Source organism: Leuresthes tenuis, unplaced genomic scaffold (genome assembly GCF_036924035.1).
Source record: "Leuresthes tenuis unplaced genomic scaffold, fLeuTen1.0.hap1 SCAF_2, whole genome shotgun sequence".
Lineage (NCBI taxonomy): Eukaryota > Metazoa > Chordata > Actinopteri > Atheriniformes > Atherinopsidae > Leuresthes > Leuresthes tenuis.
In genome coordinates, this window is record NW_027325356.1 from 5,108,459 (window position 1) to 5,128,620 (window position 20,162).

Below are 20,162 nucleotides of genomic sequence, written 5' to 3' on the forward strand. Positions count from 1 at the left end.
TTTGAGTCTAAGAGAAATGCAGCCTGTGATGTTTGTGGCATACGGTGCATGTTAAACTCTGCTAATAACCACCGTGCAGAAAGCAGAGTGAAAGAATGGATCTCAGCTTGCCTGTGGGGTGCAGTAGTTTAGGTCCTCCATTATGGATGAACACATAAATGATTCAGTGCAGGCATTTTTTTGCTCGGTTGGTTTTTATCTCACTTTCCAGCTTTTCTTCAGCTTTCCCCACATGACAGCATGATGTTGAGCCAGCCGGTGTCGTCTCCTTTACCACTCAGGTAAGAGCAGCTGTTGGCTGCCACTGTGTGAATTTCATTGATTTCTGGAGTGAAGACAAGTAAAAACAATGAGTGTGAAAATGAATCCGAAGCATTGTTAGTTTTGTATCGTTGCATAAAGGGAAGAAAAGTGAAACAAGACTCTGAAGCATATTGAGCCCGTGCTCTTTGTAATCACCCACTTTGGCACAAGTCGCAGTTTGCAATTGATTTTTATAGCTAAGAGTCCATTCATTCCCGCTTCAGTTCAAGTTCTGAGGTACAAAAGCAGGTTTATGATCTCCGAACAGATGTTTGATGATGATTAAGTCTGGGGAGATCCTCCCAAAACCTTCATCCTTTGGCCAACCTTCTCAACAGCCTGTATGACATGTACAGTCTGTATTTTCTGATATATATGTGTTGATGTTCCTCTTGCCTCTCGCTGCCACATAAGACTCGTTAGCAGTCACATGCACGGAGGTTTCACTTTTCCTCTTTGCCCTGCAGAAATGGAGTTTTATCTCAGAGTTAAACTTCTGGGTTTGAGGTCCAAACTACCCGTCTCTTAATGCCATTTCAAACTGTGGAAAATTGCAAGCCAGAAACACTTTGCTATCTTTTTATAGCCTTCTCTGAGTTCTAAGCAGCAGTCAGCTGTAGTGGCTCAGAGGAGCTAAAGGTTATTAAAATGAAACATTCTGTTGCTTCAGAAATAAGCGAAATATCTGCTGTCGGGAGTGTTCAGCCCTCCTGACACCAGGAGTTCCCTCGGATTATCTGATTTGTGTTTTGTGTCTCTGCAGCGGCGGTCGGTTTTCCACATTACTGCAGAACCTTGGACCAGAGAACGCTGTCACCTTGCTGGTGTTTGCTGTCACCGAACACAAAATCTTGGTCCACTCGTTACGGCCGGCGGTGCTGACGAGCGTCACCGAGGCTCTGGTGTCTGTAAGCTCCCGCACTGAATTCTCCAGGCTGTCCTGCTTCTCTACATGCTGCTGCTAAACTAAAACAACAATTTGTTCATTAATTTAACAAAACGCGCCCCGACAGTTGCCTTGTTTATTTATTATAACATCCGATACAGTTCATTGCTGAATTTCTGGATTACTCAGGCTTTTTTAGGTTGTAAAAGTGTTAAAGTTGTAGAATTTAAGTCAGCATGAATAAACTGAAGGGGAGATTCTTTGATGCTATCTGAAGCTTTTCACTGTAAGCCTGACCGCACCAAGCAACGGAGCAACGAAAGCACGGCTCTGTGTATGCTAAGGCTCACTGGAATCTCTCATCGTCCTCCTCAGATGATCTTCCCCTTCCACTGGCCGTGCCCGTATATTCCCCTGTGTCCTCTGGCGTTGGCTGACGTGTTGAGCGCCCCCTGCCCGTTCATTGTTGGAGTGGACTCGCGCTACTTTGATCTTTATGACCCTCCACCAGATGTGAGCTGCGTGGATCTGGACACAAACACCATCTTCCAGTGAGCACAGTCCCTTAAAACCTTTAAGGATGTAGTTATTCAGCACAACCCCACTTAAAAAAGAGGAAGTAGCTCCTAATTTGGACAAGCAACAGAAGTGATGAATCTTTTTTTGTTCACTGCTCTCCTGGCCCTTTATAATGAATACTGTATTGTGTAATTGTGTGTAGAGACCGAACAGCCTTTACAATATTATTTCCTTGCTGTATCTTTTTTCCAGGGCACATAGCTGCCAGGTCATGGGCTCTAAGTTTAGAAGGTAATTTCCCCAAAGAGTGGGCAGAAATGGCTATTTTTGTAGTGTCAGACTTGTTTTAATATGAGGAGAATGCAATTTTCCAGAGTGTCAGGCAGGGTCAGTAATGGTTGGCATCATTTTTGGCCTCATTACCAGCCAGACAGCGTTACGGTGGTCCGAACTCCCATGCTCATGTTGCTTTTGGCCACTCCGGCTCTCTAGAACTCAGTGTGTGATTTTGCTTTTCCAGTAATGAAGATAAGAGAGCTCTCACATGGAAGATCCTGCCAAAGAAAGCCTGTAAAAACCTAATGAATGTGCTGAGCAACCTCTACCAGCAGCTGATTGATGGTGAGTACTGAGCTGATTTATGAACTGGCAGAATAAACGGTCTGTAATGTGTTTTTCTCAGCAAAGATGTTCTGTTCTGTCCTTGTTACACTGATCTTTTTAGTGTAATTAAAAACAAGCTAAATGTATATATATATATATACATTTATATAATGGAGAATATGTTATTTTTCATCACCATTGTCCGTTTGCCCTGCATCGTTTTCTCCTTTCAACAAACTGAAAGTGAGCAATAATCCCATTGTGGCATCATATCCTAACTGCCCACCAGCCCCGCTGTGGTGCCCACTGTGTTATTGTCAACTTTCTCGGCTATGTGAGAAGCACTCTCACTGAGAAACCATTAAAATCTGCTGCTTATTCAACTGCAGTAATTGAATAAATGAATTTTCTGATTCAGTGAAGTTGAAAATCTGCCCAGTCGCTGCCAGAAGGGCTGAACATTGATATGCATGCTGAGGTTTTATTTGAGAGATTTAAGCCTCTTGGATCTTTGGAAAAGCGGATATCTACTCCAGTCTATTCATTGTAATTATGGGATGTTAATCCTTATTTGCCATAGGAATGCTTGCATAAGCACTGCACATGCACAGGACCTTAGAGTACATGCACTTTGACCACGATGACCTAATTGAAATGATTCAGCAGCCTCATTTTGAAGGAACTTTTTGTTGAAATGATTCTTTTTCTTCCTCTGCAGGCCAGTATCGGCCTGATGGGTTACTTGAGCTGAGCATGAGCGATTCTCCTGAGCTGAGCTGTGGCAAGAGTCTCCACACACTAGAGCTGGAGATCCAGGAAGCCTTCCTGCGCTTCATGGCAGCTATTTTAAAGGGTTATCGCTCCTTCCTTCGACCCATCACCCAAGCCCCATCGGAGAAAGCCACAGACGCCAGCTCGCTCTTCGACCTGCAAGGTATGAGGAACAGTAGCCAGTGAGCATAGAGGAGTCCTGGAGGAAAAAAGGCTGAATGAGTTAACCCAGGTCTCCTTTTCAGAGTCCTCACACAGGAAGCATAACAAGCCCACTGCTGTGCAATGAGCCAGTTTTCCTCTGGTCGCTGTCCAAAGCTGGCAGCGCTGAGGAAATACTGACAAAAAGCACAAAAACAACCTACAGTATCAAAAGCTGGGACTGAGAATTGTACTTTTATTTGTTTTTTAATATTGGCTTATTTTAAATTTGTTGCCAAGCAACACATTTCACAAAGTAGGAACCGGGGCATGTTTATCATTGCCTTGCTTAAGTGTTGGGCATCAGGATTGGTGCATTTTCGAGTGATGTTGTTGTGAATCACAAATAATTGGGTTTGACTTTGACACTGTTATGTTCCTCCGAAACATGTATATGTCACAGGATTCATGAAAGGAGGATGCTGACAGGAGCCAGGAGGATGTAGAACTGAATGGGTTTTATTAGAAGAAAACAAAAGCGCTGCCAAGACAATAAGAACAAGTCACAGAAGGGAACTTAAAAGAGCAAAAACTAAGAGAAAAAGAACAAGTGAAGCCAAAGAAAAAGACATCAGCTAACTTACAAACAACTGACGGCAGAAGACGATCAAAAAACCCTAAAAACCAAGGAGAATATGAACCGAGGGAGAGATTCAAAATGAGCAGCAGGTGAGGTAATTAGAAGCAGAAGCCAGGTGTGACGAGGAAGTAAATACGCTTTAATACACAAGGGGCTAAACTCTAAACGAGGAAGTAGTCTCTACACAATCATGGATGCTGGTTTTTAGACATTTTGCTGAAAACAAGCCAGATCGTCCCTCTGCAAACACATTCTCTGAAACCTTTCATGATGTAATCTGCCAACAGTGATAAGACGCAGGATTCAGCTTCTGTTTTCACAGTACACCCAATTATTTTCCCCTCCCGCTATTTAACCTGTACAGCTGTGAGATATTCCTCTTTAAAGCATTTAACAACACGGCAGTTTCATGTTTTTTTCAGTCTGTTTACGTTGATGTACTTCCTGTTTCAAACAGACCTTTTTGACCTCATAATGGCTTGAATAGTATTTATTCAACTCGTTGAGGAGACCTTCCACATCTGGTGTGCAGTCAGTCTCTCACGTCACGTGTCCATCAACTTGTTTTGAACCAGACTGATAGTTAAACTCTGAAGTGAATGAAACCTGCAGGACTGAGGCTGTTGATCAGTGTGATCGAATCAGAGCGTCTGCTGCTTTTTTCGTCATTATGCCCTGAAAGTCTGAAGCCCGTTCAGTCATAGTTGTAAAGTTACAGTGCACGATTAGTGCTAATCAGTTCCTTAATGTATAACCAAAAGTCTGTCGTCTGTTGTACCTTTGTCTCTGCAGCTGGTCAGTTTGCAAAGCAGATGGTGTTGTTTAATACATAAGCTTTCATTGGTGTCCTTCCCCACCCCTGAGTAAAAGCACACATACTTGTTTTGAGGGCTGGAGATTGAAAAGTTGCTTGTTTTAGAGGTCTAAGACCTTTTGAAACTGAAGGTTAGCCAGTTAGCGGTGCAGCTGCTTGACAGCTCAAAGGCTGGACTCGAGCTGCTGGAACGGAGCCGATGAAAGCTGGTTCTGATTTAGCCGAGATGAGCTGGGGTAACATCATGGCTGCGCCGTTGGAGGATAGCTGAGGCCAAGGTCGTGTCCAGTCTGAGTTATGTGATACAGCAAACAGGAACAGCAGTACATCAGTACGTTACATGATGAACTGAGGGGAGATGGAACAGGCCCGTACATCACGCATGGACTCCTGACCGCTTTTTGACCTTAAACACATATATATGGACCAAACATAACAGAAATGTGTTGCTATGTTCATTAGCTGGACTGTGAATATTGTTATAGATGTTTAAACATCTAGCAGCACATATTCCATCATGCAACCAGGTGAACACCCTCCACTCACCCCCCAAACGGTAAAAAAAGGCAAAGTTCACCATCTGTGAATCAACTTTAGCTGGTTTGGAGTATATTAGGCTGCAGAGTGTCATCAGAAGGCTAACCCTAACCCAAACAATGGTTATTAAAACCATTTTCTATTCTTTAATTCTAACAATAAAGTAAAAGAAACATAATTTTCCCTTCTGCGACTCATAAGTTCAACTGAAAGAGCAACCAATCACAAGCCTGTTTGTTAAAGAAATGGCATCTTTTTTCAAGATAACCCTTCAAATTCACTTCAAAATAGGAAATAAAAGAGTAGCGTCTGCTTTTTATTACACATAGATCCAACCTGGTAGATTGGATCCATTTGTGAACATGACGAAGATCAAAGGGAACATTTTGACAGATCTTGTCTGCGGTAAAGAGAAAATCCATCTTCCTTAAAAATCAGTTTTAAAGCGATTGAAATCAATTCATCGCACAGCCCTGATTTCCATCAACCTTCTTTAAATGATGCATCCAAACCTGTTAAGACAAACAGCGGTCGGTCGCTCCACTTTATTTCCGGACATCCCGATGAGCGACGGTGGCGGGCTGAGGATGGCGACCCGACGACTCTTCTTTTCACACGATTCTGGACCAAGTCATGAGTATTATTTTACCAAAACCATTCAGTTCTGTGCTGCCGGCAGCAACTTTGAATTAGAACTGGGTCAAGCAAACACACGTCAAGCTGTCAGCTGCTGTTATGATTCTCACTGTTTAGAAAAAAATAAATAGAAGTGTTCACTTTAGAAATAGAGAATTAGTTTCAGAATTTACCGTAAATTCCAGACTATAGACGCACCTGAATGCCAATCAGTTTTCTGTTGATCAACCAATCACCAATCACTTCTAATCCTCACATATACCGTAGATTCTGGACTATAGACGCACCTGAATATAAGCCGCACCCTCTAACGGTTTTAACTTAAATACCTATCATAACGCACAAATACGGGGCATAAATGCTTTTTTTTTTTGGAACAGTGCCTTTAACACAGCTGGTAAAAATAAAAAAGACAGTAGCCCACCAGGAAAAGTCATTGATCTTCTTCTTCATCTTCCTCCTGCGCACTAAAACCATCGAAGTCATCTTCCTCAGTGTCCGAACTGAACAGCCTCAGAACTTCACTCACTTCAGTCTCTTCGTTGTCGCTCTCACAATCTCATCTCAGATTGATCGCCTTGAATTTAAAAGCTGCATCATGTGCATTTCTTCGTTTGTTTTCCATGTTGAGGGAGAGTACAAATGACCGATTTACAATAATTTTGCAGTGAAAGTGAGTTTGGTTTATCGAACAGTTTCATTGCACCACTGTGAACTATTCATTCATTTCATTGGTCTATTTTCCGCACTATAAGGCGCACCCTCATTTATGGGGTCCATTTCTGTACTTAACCCATACATAAGGCTCACCTGATTATAAGATGCATGCTGAACATGGTCCGATGGTCAAGGACAACATCCTCGGTGGTTTTTACACTTTATAAACTTATAAACTGCACATCGGTCTGCATCAGCCATCTCAGACTGAAGAACAGGCTCACTGGGACATGGGCAGAAGCATTAATGATGACACGATTTAATCGCTGAGTACGAGCTCGATACACTCTTCGCCCCATTCAGAGTGAATGGCTGGGATCCACCTGGATTCACTCCGAACGCAAAGCGAGCGACGGAAGTGGCCAGTTGCCGTTCATTTCCAATGTACAGAGCGAAGAGGCGTGGCTAAAGTGAACGTGGCGGTGAGCGGCGTAAAGGGAGAGCAGTGAGAGATGCGGAGGGGGCTTAATGCTCCGATGAATACTCGGCGCTCCCTGCGGTAAATTCAAAATGGCGGTATCCGTGCCAGATTTTGGAATCCGGTGCACACATTATATCTCACATTATATGGCCGATTTTTGTGAAAATTTAAGGCTTTTAGGTGTGCCTTATGGTGCGGAAAATACGGTATTAGCTGCACCGTGTTATAAGCCGCGGTGCTCAAAGTCTGGGAAGAAAGTAGCGGCTTATAGTCCGGAATTTACGGTACTTTATTTTAGGGCAAATTCTCCCAGAATGAGAAGGGGCTAAACAAATGTGTATTGCTCTCTCTGGATTTTTCAGTGTCAGTGTTTTATCTTCTCATTGTTAGTGCATGACTGTGTTCTGGTCAGGATGCAAAGCAAAGAGAGGCAGGCAGCACTATCAGGGAGCTTCATTAACCCCTCTGCAGGCTCCCAATGTCTCTCTGAGCTTACAGTGAAACTACAGAGATGGGTTTTTGTTTGGTCCTGGTTGCAAGTGGCCTCTGTCCGGATTAAAATATTTATCAGCTGCAGGAAGCTTTTGGCTTCCACCTCTGAGCTGGGATCCAGCAGCCGTTCTTCCTGCCCCCCCACTCCTTACTGCAGTGGCTTATTACTCGGATCAGCTGCTTTCAGCATCTATTAAGGAAGCTTTTCACAATGTTGCTGCACATCCCAAACTGGCCATTACACTAATAGCACTGTGGCATGCATTATCCAAGCCAAGACAAATGGAAGTTGTATTTATGGCCTTTTATTGAATGATGGAGTCTTTAACTACAAAATCACACACTTTTTATAGGAAGTCTTGATCGCTCCTGTGAACGCCTGACATCTCTCAGTGGATGGAATCAGCTGAGCTGTGTAAAAACACCTTAAATTATCTTTGAGTTATTTCTAGAAGTTGTCACTTCTCAGCGGGGTAAGATTAGCGCTCTCTCTTTAAGGCTAATGTAAAACCTTTCTGTCCTCAGGGTTCTTGAAGAGTCGCGACCGCTCACACCAGAAGTTCTACTCTCTGATGACGAAGACCCAGATGTTCATCCGCTTCATCGAGGAATGCTCCTTCGTCAGCGACAAAGACGCCAGCCTGGCCTTCTTTGACGACTGCGTGGACAAAGTGAGCTTAAAATTGAATTCTGCATTATTTATTTCCGTGTTTTGATGAGTTGAAATGACTGAAACTTCTGCCACCTCCTCTGTGATATCATTGCTAGTATAGCTCTCCTCTGTGGAGCCTCTTTTGTCTTCAGCTTAACATGCTTCTGCTGCTGTCTGCTTCCAATTTCTTGAGTTTCTCTCTCTGTTTTCCCTTCTGCCTCCTTTTGAGAGCAGCTTTACAATTCAGAACGGAGTGCAGACAAAGGAGGCAAGGTAAGTCTGTTACATTTAGCTTCCTGATGCACTCCTGCAAATAACAAAATGAGTTAGAATTGAAAACAATGTATTGTAAAGTAGCATAGCTCCAGCACAGCGGCTTTACCATTACACAACCTTTACTGGCTTTACTTCCTGATAGATCCAAGCTGCATCACCTTCCTTATTTTTTGCATTTATTAAGGTCATTTGAATATTAATTGTGTGTTTTACATCCTGCTGAAATAGTGAAACCACCATTTTATAGAAGATTCACACACTCAGATTTCTGCCCTAAGCGCTAACAGAGCCAGAAGTTTGGGTTTAGTTTAGTTTTTCACTTCACTGTGACTGTATGAAGCCTTGAAAAGGATCCACCACCAGCATTTTATATAGTTTGACTCTGTGTGTTCGTAGCAGGCTTGTGTGTTGAAGGTGAACGTTTGTGTGTCCGTGCAGCCGCTCTTTTCCCCCAAGTCACGTCTGTGAGTCGCAGCTTTTTGCAGGTGACATTTGCAGCCAACTCTGAAATAGACTTAGCTGTGCTTCGGTTGCCTTTGTGAATATGTGTTCTCATTTTCTGGCCGTAATTGAGATATAGTGGAAGGGAATCTGGAGGCCAGCATCCCTTTTCTGTGCTCTCAGACCTGCTTTGGGACTCAGGTCTCTCTCTGTGCCCTTTGTGCATCAGCGTTATGAGTGATTAAACCTGTCAGACTGTCTTTGTGTGCTGCATTACATTATCTGTTCTCTGGTGGAGAAAGCACACTGGGCTGCTCAGCCCACACAGCAATCCAGCACAGAAAGATAAGGCTGAAATGCATTGATCCCTGAGGTGGGGGAAGTTTTTTGTTGAAACAAAACAAATTAATTCCAGTACGGTCGAACTTGAAGTCTAAATAAAAGCACACATTAAACAGATTAATTTTTAAAGAGGATCCCACAATGCATGAATAAATCAAGACAGCAGGTGCATTAATTAAGCTACCAGCCAGTCTTAGTTAGAACATCTCAAACAAGTATTTAGGTGTTTGTAGACCTGTCTGTTCATTAATGAGTCATGGTGCTCCTGTTCTGAATACTATCTTACTGTTAATAGAGCCTCTAACACCCTGATAAATAATAGGATTTACAGCTAACTTTCATCACGACATGATAGCATCAGCGGCTTCGATTAGGTGCCACAAAGGATAATAAAAGAGAAGTTGTTTTACACTTAGGGAAACAAACACATGCTTTATTTCTAACAGAAAAGAATTGCTCTTGTGTCTCTATGGCGAAGATGTCAGCTGGTTTTTATGGGTTGCGATGTGCTGGAATGCTTCTTGGCTGGGAGCAATAAAACTTTGGAAGTATTGTCAGGTTGATGTTGTGAAACCGAATCTGAAAACTGATGAAGGACCCAAATGCAAGCATGAAATAAGGCAGGAAGTCGAAAGGCACTCAAAAACAGACCAGGACTAGAATGGAACAAAAGGTTATAACGGCGAGGATCTGACAAGGACAGCCAGGGAGCTTCATTACTGAGGAGAGTGAATGGAAGCAGCTGAGAGAGGAGGACACAGGCGAGTGAGAGCAGCAAATGATCCCAAGGTTGAGAGAGATGATGGCAAAGGCACAAAAACAAACAACGAGTCAAAACAAGTCAAATACAAAGAGCAGAAATCCTAAATAACCGACAACGCCTGAAATACAAAAGCCAAAGTCCAAAAAATCCACAAAAACCACAAACCCAACAGCAGAAGTTTTGGCTTCGTATGCATAACTCCCTCCATGGGAGTCTCTTGGAAATCCCCCTGTTTTATAAAGATTAAAAGGAAAGATTAGTCTCTCAAACAGTCAGCTTCCACAGAGAGAAACAGATCAGAAGCTGTCAAATCAAAACAGCCAGCTCTCTTAAGCCATGGCCTGAGGTGCACCCGCTCAGAGGTGGAACTCCACGCCACTGCCGACCACAGCGATCGGCCAGCTTGGCGAGTGACCTCCTGATGTGCAGGATGTCTCATTTCCTTCCTAATCCCTTACCCAGTTTTTTTTTTAACTGGTCATGGATGTCTTCGTTATTAGTGCTAAGTTAATAACTTAAGAATCGAATAAGTTTACTTGTGAGCTGTAAGTTTACCAGAAACTTTCTTATCTTTGACAGAGTTTTGCCAATAATTCCAGAGTTCATCCTCATTCAGTTTGTTCCTTTTCTTCTGGGATGACACAACTAAGAAGGGACAAGTTCAAAGTCAAAGAAATGGTCCTTTCTTTAACTCTCTGAGCCATTGGTTCCAAATACAAGCTCTTTGACTTATTACACTGCAGCCACTTCACCTCAATATGGATCTGACTGTACGATTTTTAGTGCGGGGGGGGGGGCATACATGTCTGATATTGCCTGAGATCTCTTCATCAGGAAGAGAAGATGGAGAATGTCTGAGTGCTTACTCCACTTCCACCCGATCTAAGTGTGATTACAGAGTCTTTGCATTCGACCGTTCCTTCAGCATTGTGCTTGAAAACCAACTCTGGGACACCTCACTGAGCATTATGTCAGCGTAAAGCTGCCTTTGAAATGCCCCAAAGAGCAGAGACTCCCACAATTCACAGCTTTCACTGAGGCTGTGTTTCAGCTTTAATTACCAACCGACTGAATTATGAACTTTCAGCCAGCGCCTCACCTCCCTCCGGTGTGACACGAATGAATCAGAGCCTGTAGCACTAAGTACCTGCCACTGTGGCACAGCTCACGTCTTATCTGGCTGCCCCACCAACATGTAGCTGTAGTGCATTCAATCTAAACGTGATGGATGAAAATAGTAGATAAGACCAGTTGTTCTTACTATGATATATTTTTGCATATGTTTTTGTGTCATTTGGCAGCTTTTTGATAAAAAGATCTCAGATCTCTTTCCCACCGGAAGCTGCTGGAAACCCCTGCTGGAGACGCGCTCTGAGGAAGTCAGCGTTCCTGTAATTTAAGGCCCCTGCCGAGGTGATTGGAGGCTTGTAACTGCCATGTATCAGAGACACGCTGATTGACTGCTGGAGACTTAATTCTCATAAAAGCCTTCAGGGCAGAGGCTGCTATCCTGCTGATTTATGCTTGTAGCACACTGATGTAATGATGTGGTACAGTGACTGGCTAACCTGCTATAAACCTCATGGATCATCCTGGCAGGTTAATGTACAGAAAGTGACGCTTTTTGGGGGTGGATTTAGAGGTTGAAATAAGTGTTTCATGCATTTAGTGTGAAATGGCAAATATATGCAGCAGAATGAAGTTGCAGCTGACACTAACTCTGCTCCCTCGAGGTAGAGATTTGCTTTAATAGTCTACACTCTGACTGGACAATTAACCTATCGATTTATCCTTTATGCATGAATAAATCTTCTCTGAATTATTTATGTCCGACAAAGCCTTTTATCGTGTCCCACCTTTGTAAACATGCACACGCAGACCTCAACAGAAGCTTTGATCTCATTTCAGTCAATCCTCCGAACACCTCGGCCTATTTACCTGTCACTGTTTTCAGTTTGGTCATCTCCAGGAGAGCTGCTCTCTGCTTTTCAATGGTTTCATAGTTCTTTGACTTACTCTGTTGGATGTTCTCAGCTGGCAGGTGTTTTGGATTTTTCTTCTTTGTATTTTCTCTGTTCTAATCATTTCTTAGTCTTGTGGTTCAGTTTTCTCCTGTGTTTTAGACTCATGTTCTGGTCCTCCTCAGTTCCCCTGTTTGCTCCTCAGCTCCACCTTCCTCTCCTGTCTCCACTCTATCAGCCTCAGCTGCAGGCTGCTCAGTCCCCCCCCTCGTCTCGTTGTTTTTGTACCTTTAGTTTAGTTCTGGGTTTTCCGACTCCGCTGTGCTTTTTGTTTCTTCTTTCTATAAATATTTTAGTTCCTCCTTCGTTGCCTCAGGACTGCTGCTTTCCACATCTGGGTCCTCAGAACCATTCGCCCGGGACTCTGAAAGCTGGACTTGTAGAGTTTGTAGTCAAGGCATCTTTATGGAAAAAATCTTGATGTAATTATTTCAGCGTGCGTCTTGGAAACAGGTTACTTTGCATTTATCTGAGCAGCTGCAGCCTGACACAGAGACAGACTGTGGTCAGGCCCCCAAGTTCGCCCGACCTTTCAGATGATAATCTGTGCTAATGAACACGTTTGCACCTTCACGCAGTGATCAGTTGTTACTTCGGCGATCAAAGGGAGGATCGGGACCTTTTTTTCAAATGGCAATCTTCAAATAATTTAATGCCAAAAGATGTTAAAGAAAAAATCTCTAGGAGCTGTGCTTTACTGTGTGCTTAAAACTGTTTCTCATGGAGCAACATGTCTGCATACAGACCCTTTGAGAAATATTTCCTGCCAGGCGGCTCATATTCCAGTGTAGAAATGAAATGGGACCGACTCCTTTGCCAGATATCTTGCAACAGCTGTTGTACTCTGGGCCCATCTTTCGCTGACTTTCTTGTATTTGGTTGATTTTGCAAAAGCTGCCGATATTGTGGGCTGCCGAGATGCTTTTGTGCTTAAACCGGCCGCAGCACCTGGTCTGGCAGCGGTGGTCGGGGGTATTTTTGTGGCCTCGGAAGGGTGATGAACTTGTTTCTCTTATCTTTAAGTTATAAATTATAAATGTCTTATCCTTCACAGGCACACATTTTTTGCATATCGTGCAAATAGGTTGCGTTAGGTCTTTAGGCTCACCGTTGACAACCTGAAATATGCCCAAATAGCCGATTTAGCATCTTTTTTGGCACTTTGCTATTGGCCATGTCAGCGCCAGGTGAGGTTTTTTTAGCTGATGTAACTGCACCCGCCCTCTCAGGCGACTGGATCGTCTGTTGGAGATCGACAGTGGCCACGATCGAACGATCTGAAGACAGCGCCGATTTCACATCCCCAGTTCCTACATTAAAACTGAAATCAAATGAAACAAACAATAGTTTTCAGAGGTCTTATTAAAACTTTCCTTTCCTGATAGCAGCTTCATTTCTCTCATGTAAAGAAAATAAAACTAAAACTAAAGAAATTAGAGAAAGAAAGAAATTGATCTCAGGACAACTGCAGTAAATGTAATTATTGTCTCCAGCTGAAAAAAGGTTTTATCATTTTTATACCACAGCAGATGTTTCAGATGCACAGGAATAGTTTCCTGTCATTAAATAGCTCTTTAAAGACAGACTAAACCTCTATTTCACTTTCTGTTTCCAAACACAGCTTTTAAACATGTAGAAAACAGTAAACCAGAAAAAGAGAGCGCATGTTTACTGACTGTTTCACTGCGGATCTCTTTTAAAGCACAGAAAACACAGTCACATCAGAGATGACAGTGATATGAACTCTGAGGAAGCTCTGAGATAAATCCACCACCACAAACTTCTACTGGGTCTAACCTGGGTTAGTTATTGACATTCTGTGTGTTCTGCCTCCAGTTGTTGCTGACTGGGATCGTCTCGATAAAGACGATGTGGTTGTGGCTGTTTGTTTTAACATACCAGAGGGCTGTCGTTGTAAGACTTCGTGTCTTACGTTTCTGTAGATCGGTTGCATGGAAAACTTCACCAAAGCTGACCTAAAACATGGCAGAACTGTGTGTGTCCGTAGTTTTGAAATGTTTGTGCGTTCGGGCCCGTTTACGCTCTCTTTGGGGTCGGCTGTGCTTAAACTTCCCGTGCACGGGCATGTATTAGCAGAGGTGGGGACAGGAGTGAATCTGCTGCAAAGGAAACGTGTCCACGCTGTTTTTCTGCTCAGTGTCTGGTGAGTTATCTTTCTGACTGGAGATTGATACGAGCACATGTGTAATCAGCGTCAGTCTGCATTAAGACAAATATTTGTGCAGCAGGAGGAGCCTCACTGACTGAGGTGACCCTTGCTCCTGTGGCTGACCTGAAGTCCCTTTCATGGCTGATTTCCTCCTGGTTTAGGGGCTGCATTGATTTCATGCAGATTTTCTGACCCAGCTGATGAATTTGTCCTCGTAAAGGGGAGGCGTGGTCTTTCCCCCGTCTTGAATTTCTTCTCTATCATCAATTCTGAAGCTGTGGTGGTTCTGAAAAGGTTTTTATGTGCACCCATGCTCTTTACTCAGGCTCATACCCGTTGTGCCAGTCAACAGCTGAGAGAGGAGGCTGCAGAGGTAGAAATGTAGGTCACCGGCCGTCATGCTCGATCATCTTCTCAACACACTCGCTCTGTAAAGATCTTGCTATCAGGACAGCAGCTCCCACATTGATCTGAAATTGTACTCCAGTACAGACACTTTCTTCTGTTTTAAAAGGTGTTTTTTTGTGTGGCCAACACTGAAATATTTAACACGGTGCATTTTGTCCAGATTTATGGGGATGTTCTCCAAACTCACCTGTGATAGATGAAGGGTCACAGTTCCGGACTCGGACATCTCTCTTCATGTTTGCGCGCTCTGTTCGGCAGGTGGACAGTGACAGGCCGGAGGAGACCAGGCTGATAGAGATTGATGAATCCCAGCGCAGTGAACACACAGTCTTCATCACACCTCCAGAGCTGCCTCCTCTGCCCGAGGGCGAGGAATACCCACTGTGTTACAGGTGAAAACCGGACCGATGGACGGGCCGTTTCATTTCAAATCGTTTGGTTCTCACAGTTATAGATCTTTGAAGCTTTTCACTCAGTTTTATACAAACAAGATTTTAAAGCAGAAACGACTAAAGACACAAGCAAGTCAGAGATTTAATTAAGATTGAAATTAAGTTTGATATTTTTAAGGGGAAAGATGTGCTGCTGAGTGTCGTCTCTCTGTTTGACATCCTCCATAAAACTAACAGGGTAGAAGACCGAGAGAGGATCTAAGGACAGGATATTATAGATAAATATTATCCAAATAATCCAAACTGTCGTAAGAACAGAAAAGACAGACAGAGAGGCAGAGAGGCAAGCAAAAAGAGATGAAAAAATGCAGAAATCAGGGAACAAAACAGGATCGGCACAAAGGGTTTAAAAGGCAAAAACAAGGAGCAAGCAAAGATTATGCAGAAAGATACACAGACATGAGGAATAAAGGGAGACAAAGAAATGTGGGAGAACGTATTCAGAGAAATGTGATGAGCAAATAGATGACAGATGTGAAGGAAAACCAAATGAAAGCGTCCAAGGACAAAACATCTCAAGATAAACTCAATGAAAAACCGAACCCTTCATCTCACAGCTAACAGCAGCAAATCTGAGGGTTTTTTAACTTAAATAAGGCCTGTTTGGTATAATATTCCCACCAATTATAATGTGGTTTAACTTGCCTTTTGCTGCTTCATGTATTATTGAGAAAAGGTTTCTTCCATTCAATTAGAACATCAAAACATCTGGATTCATCCTTTATGAATGAAGTGTCATTTTCTGCCTCCCATTGCAAAAATGGTGTATTACACCAAATACATGCACAGACAAACAGATATTAGGTTTACAGTTGATGCATGTCAGACGACTGCTTCCCTGAGACTAATGTGTGTGTGTGTTCTTCATCAGGTATGATGGTTTCCCAGTGTTGAGTCTGGACTTGTTCGATCCTGTTGAGGGCCTGCGGACGCCCTCCTCCCGCCTCGCTGCCAGGCACAGCTGTCCAACCAGCCCTGCCCCCATGTTCAGGCGCACGAAACAGGTCAGCACGACAGTAACCGAATCCTGTCAGACATGTGCAGTAGATAGGAAAACTGTCGATAGGTGCAACTTATAGAAACGTGCAAACGCAAAGAGATACACCGTAATTCAGGCAAAAACAGTCTAATGATATCTGGTCTGAGCTCCTTTGTTCTCCAACACAGCCTGAACCCTCTGAGACAAGCTTTCTGTCATTTCTTTAAGGAGTCTTCAGGAATAGTTCTCCAGGCTTCTTGAAGGACATCCCAAAGCTCTTCTTTGGATGTGGGCTGCCTTTTGTTCCGTTCTCTGTCAGATGATCCCACACTGCTTCAATAATGTTGAGGTCCGGGCTCTGGGGAGGATTCATCCCTCCATAAGACCTGTTGCCACTGATTTTCAGTCCACTTCTTGTGTCATTTGGCATAGCTCAGCCTTTTCTCCCTGTTTCCCTTCCTTAAGAATGGCTTCTTGACAGCCACCCTTCCATGGAGACCATTTCTGATGAGGCTTGGGCCAACAGTAGATGGATCAGCTGAAGGTCCAGATGCATCTCTCAGGTCCTGTCAGGTCACAGCTGGATTTTTTCCTCTTTCTTAAGGACATCACTTTCAGATCCTGTTCATCTGCTGAAGATAGTTTTTTAGGCCTGACACTTCTTCTTTTGTCCTCCACTTGTCCAGTTTCCTCAAATGTTTTAAGGACACAAGTTTTCAGCTAATAGCTCTTTGGGAATCACCTTGTTGCTGTAGAAATCCTATTTTCTGTCTGAAACTGTGTTATCTTTGCTGTTTTTCATAGATGCAACTAAAGAAATGGGAACAAATGATGTGTCTTTGTGACAGGCTGCTGGTAACAAAGTGCCTGAAGATAAAGAAAGTATTTAACACAGGTTCATCCCTTGAGTTACATGCCTTTTGACTGAAAACGCCTAAAATAAATGTCCAAAGAATAACTTTGAAAGACCTTCAGTAAGCCTGCAGATCTATTGCGAAAGACCACCGTAAAAAATTACAAGAAAGTCTGCATTTAGAAATAAAATGACACCAAAAAGTTAAAAGAGTCAAGAAGAGTTTACAAAGTTTACTCTTTGATTAATGAAAATGTATGCGATTCTCTGGGGCCGAGGGTGATGGAAAAAGGAAGCAGTAATGATGATTATTTGTCTGGCAGACTATTACCTCCAATGAGAATTCCAAATATCCTCAAACTTGTATTGTTGAGTAGAATAACCTCGTCCATTTTTCATTTGCAGGAGATTAAATCAGCCCAGAAGATAGCTAAGAAGTACTCGTCCATCCCTCAGCTGTGGTCCAAGTGCCTCCTCCGTCACTGCTACGGTCTGTGGTTCATCTGTCTGCCGGCATACGTCAAAGTGTGTCACTCCAAAGTGCGAGCACTTCGCACTGCCTACGATGTCCTCAGGAAGATGCAGGCAAAGAAGCTGCAGCCCCCCGACGAGGTGCGTTGGCCGTTCCCCAAAAACAGCTGCCAACCACTGATTCAGATATTTTAGCATCCCTGATTAAAGGGGAACTCCGGTATTTTTAAACCTCAACCTTATTTCTGGCATGAAAAACGTTCATCTACTCACTGAGAACAGTTTGGTGAAAGTCTGCATCCTTCGGAAGATATTTAGATTCCTCGAGATCCATATAACGGAGTGAACGGGGCTTAGATGATGCAGCCTCTAAATAAGGCATTATCTGTCTTTATTTCACCAATACTTTAAGAAGAATGAATGAATGAACGTGTGCTATAGCTCTGTTAGCTCATAGCTGCTGTGTTGTTGTTATTGGCGGCTAATCACAGAGCACGGAGTGAATAAACTGTGCTCCAGGGGGGCGTGTGGATGACGTCATCCCAGTAGACGAATGTGTAGAAAGCCCTCTATAAGCCCCCCCGATAGCCGCCAATAACAACAACACAGCAGCTATGAGCTAACAGAGCTATAGTACGCGTTCATTCAAAAATACCGGAGTTCCCCTTTAACCCAACATCCAGAGCTTGCTGTCTTTCTGCCTAAACAGTTGCACATGTGTCTTTACAGGTCTGCTACCGGGTGCTGATGCAGCTGTGTGGACAGTATGGACAGCCTGTCCTGGCCGTCAGGGTCCTGTTCGAGATGAAGAAGGCTGGCGTTCACCCCAACGCCATTACCTACGGCTACTACAACAAGGTAACAGCCTTGTATGGTGCAGCATATTCCAGCAGGGATGGTTGCAATAAAGAGCAGCTTTGTATTTAAGGATGGAGAAGTGGTGCAGCTCATGGACAGTCAGAGCAGTCTTACACAGGCGGTGCTGATAAATACATCTGACATATGCGGGGCTTTATTTTGTCTGTTTGTTGAGAATATGCCGCTGACTTTGCAGCAAATTTGACTTCAACCCAAACAAACCCACGACAGCCAAATGTCTGACGCATTTCTATGAATATCAGCAGCGATGGATGCATACACAGGCAGAGCAGCGTGTAAAATTGACCTTTTCGATGTGAATTTCACACTGATTTGCAGCATAATCCCGATATACAGGTGCTCACGTGGCTACTGCCTAAAAGTTCACATTCTGGGATCATTCTTAATCAAGTTTCCACCATGGATTTCACCTTGTAATTGTCCTGGTTCGTCTCTAAAGGTGACTTTGATCGAATACAGTGTCAGAGGAGCTTAAGCCATGCTTTGGCTGAATAGTGCTTTCAAGCCTGTACGATATATAAGAAGCAGACTGATTGAAGCCCGGATGTTGATTGTTTATTCATGATTTACAATAGCAGCATAAATAATTGCATCCGAATGATTCCGGCACGGCACTCGATAGCTTTAGTGTTTGTACCCGGGAGGCAGAGATGCTTCTGCAGGCATTCAGCTTTCAGTTAAAAAGAAACATTGGTGACATTTTCAGTTTACTTCCAAGGCTGTACGACACTGTGTGATAACTCCTGGATGCCAGGATGAATCATGCCTGTCGTTGCTGCAACCTGTCCCTGATCTGGCGATCCAGGGAGCACAACAGTAAATTGGCTGATGAGGGAGCAGTCTGTCAGGAGACAAGGCCACAATAAAGGTTATTCAGCGGTGCTTTGAGACGTTACAGGATCTTATTTCTTCTCAGAACTGGAAGGCTGGGAGTTGTGAAGTGGTGGATACCTCCACTGACATAAACTCTGCATTCACTGCTGCTGCACTGGATGCCTGCAGCTATTTTTTGCCCTTTCATGTTTCTTTGTGTCTTCGATAAAACCCAGTTCTAGTTCCATTTTGTAGAGGCAAGGTGCTGACCCTCTATCAAGGTGTTGGGGGCCATTTGGATGGTTATCTGACTTCTGTTCCTCAATCCCTAAAAGGAAAGGGCACCTCAAAGATGCCAAGGAGGCTTTACCTATGTGTACACATGCCTGTTTATTCTGATGTTACTGAATATAACGTCCATTGTTTAGACACTTACTGTGACATCAAAGAAAAAGCCACATTGTGAAGTACAGACAGATTTAGTCAGGGCACACTCTTACATCACAGAATAAGTATTTGATGTCTGTTGGGTGTCAGACTAACGAGCTATACGACATCATCGGTGGCCCTTTATTCTCACAGTATCTGAATAGACATGCTGCAGAAAAGGAGGCTAATCTGAGCTTCACTCCAAGAATTTTCTGTGCAAGAGGCTATGTTGATGAGAGCATTTTGTTAGCCTGATATATTTACTTAGCCTCATATTCACTTAGCAAAAAATGTGTAAAAAATGCCCAAGTCAAAGAGATGACTCAGGCACACAGGGATTTTGGACATAGGCAATAAGGCAGGGTGATGCAGCAGTGGTAGGAGAGTAAAGTTGGGCAGATTTGGCCAAAAAAAGGACTTTTTTAGGCAATGAGGCTAACGACTTTGTACTTGATATTGACTAAGTTTGCAACCTACCTAATGGAAATATGTAGTAAGATTAAAATGCTCATGAAGTAAAGCTGTATTCCTCTCAGATCTGTTGGGTAAATATAAAAGACAACAGTCAGTGGTTACATGTGGGCCATCGGATCGGATTAATGGCTGAATTACAATAACATTGAGTTATTCAGCTCATGTAGATACCTTAATCTGACAAGAAATTGGATCGGGTTGCTTGCGATCGAAATAAGACCCCGAGATAACTCACTGTTCTGCGCATGCTCCAGATTTT

At 43.3% G+C, this 20,162-nt stretch overlaps 1 protein-coding gene across 4 annotated transcripts in view; it reads left to right on the forward strand.

Annotated features, from left to right (window-relative positions):
- The window catches only part of LOC140301495 (C-myc promoter-binding protein-like), a 76,397-nt gene that overhangs the window by 32,690 nt on the left and 23,545 nt on the right, over positions 1-20,162 (forward strand). For 2 of the 4 annotated variants that reach the window (XM_072379961.1, XM_072379963.1), the window contains exons 8-18: positions 223-281; positions 1,067-1,211; positions 1,565-1,740; positions 2,229-2,329; positions 3,030-3,245; positions 8,006-8,151; positions 8,367-8,405; positions 14,812-14,945; positions 15,877-16,009; positions 17,243-17,449; positions 18,038-18,166. In XM_072379961.1, coding sequence (XP_072236062.1) covers positions 223-281; positions 1,067-1,211; positions 1,565-1,740; positions 2,229-2,329; positions 3,030-3,245; positions 8,006-8,151; positions 8,367-8,405; positions 14,812-14,945; positions 15,877-16,009; positions 17,243-17,449; positions 18,038-18,166 — 1,485 coding nt within the window. The remainder of the gene's footprint in view (positions 1-222; positions 282-1,066; positions 1,212-1,564; positions 1,741-2,228; positions 2,330-3,029; positions 3,246-8,005; positions 8,152-8,366; positions 8,406-14,811; positions 14,946-15,876; positions 16,010-17,242; positions 17,450-18,037; positions 18,167-20,162) is intronic. The other 2 variants (XM_072379962.1, XM_072379964.1) reach the window with 1 other exon arrangement.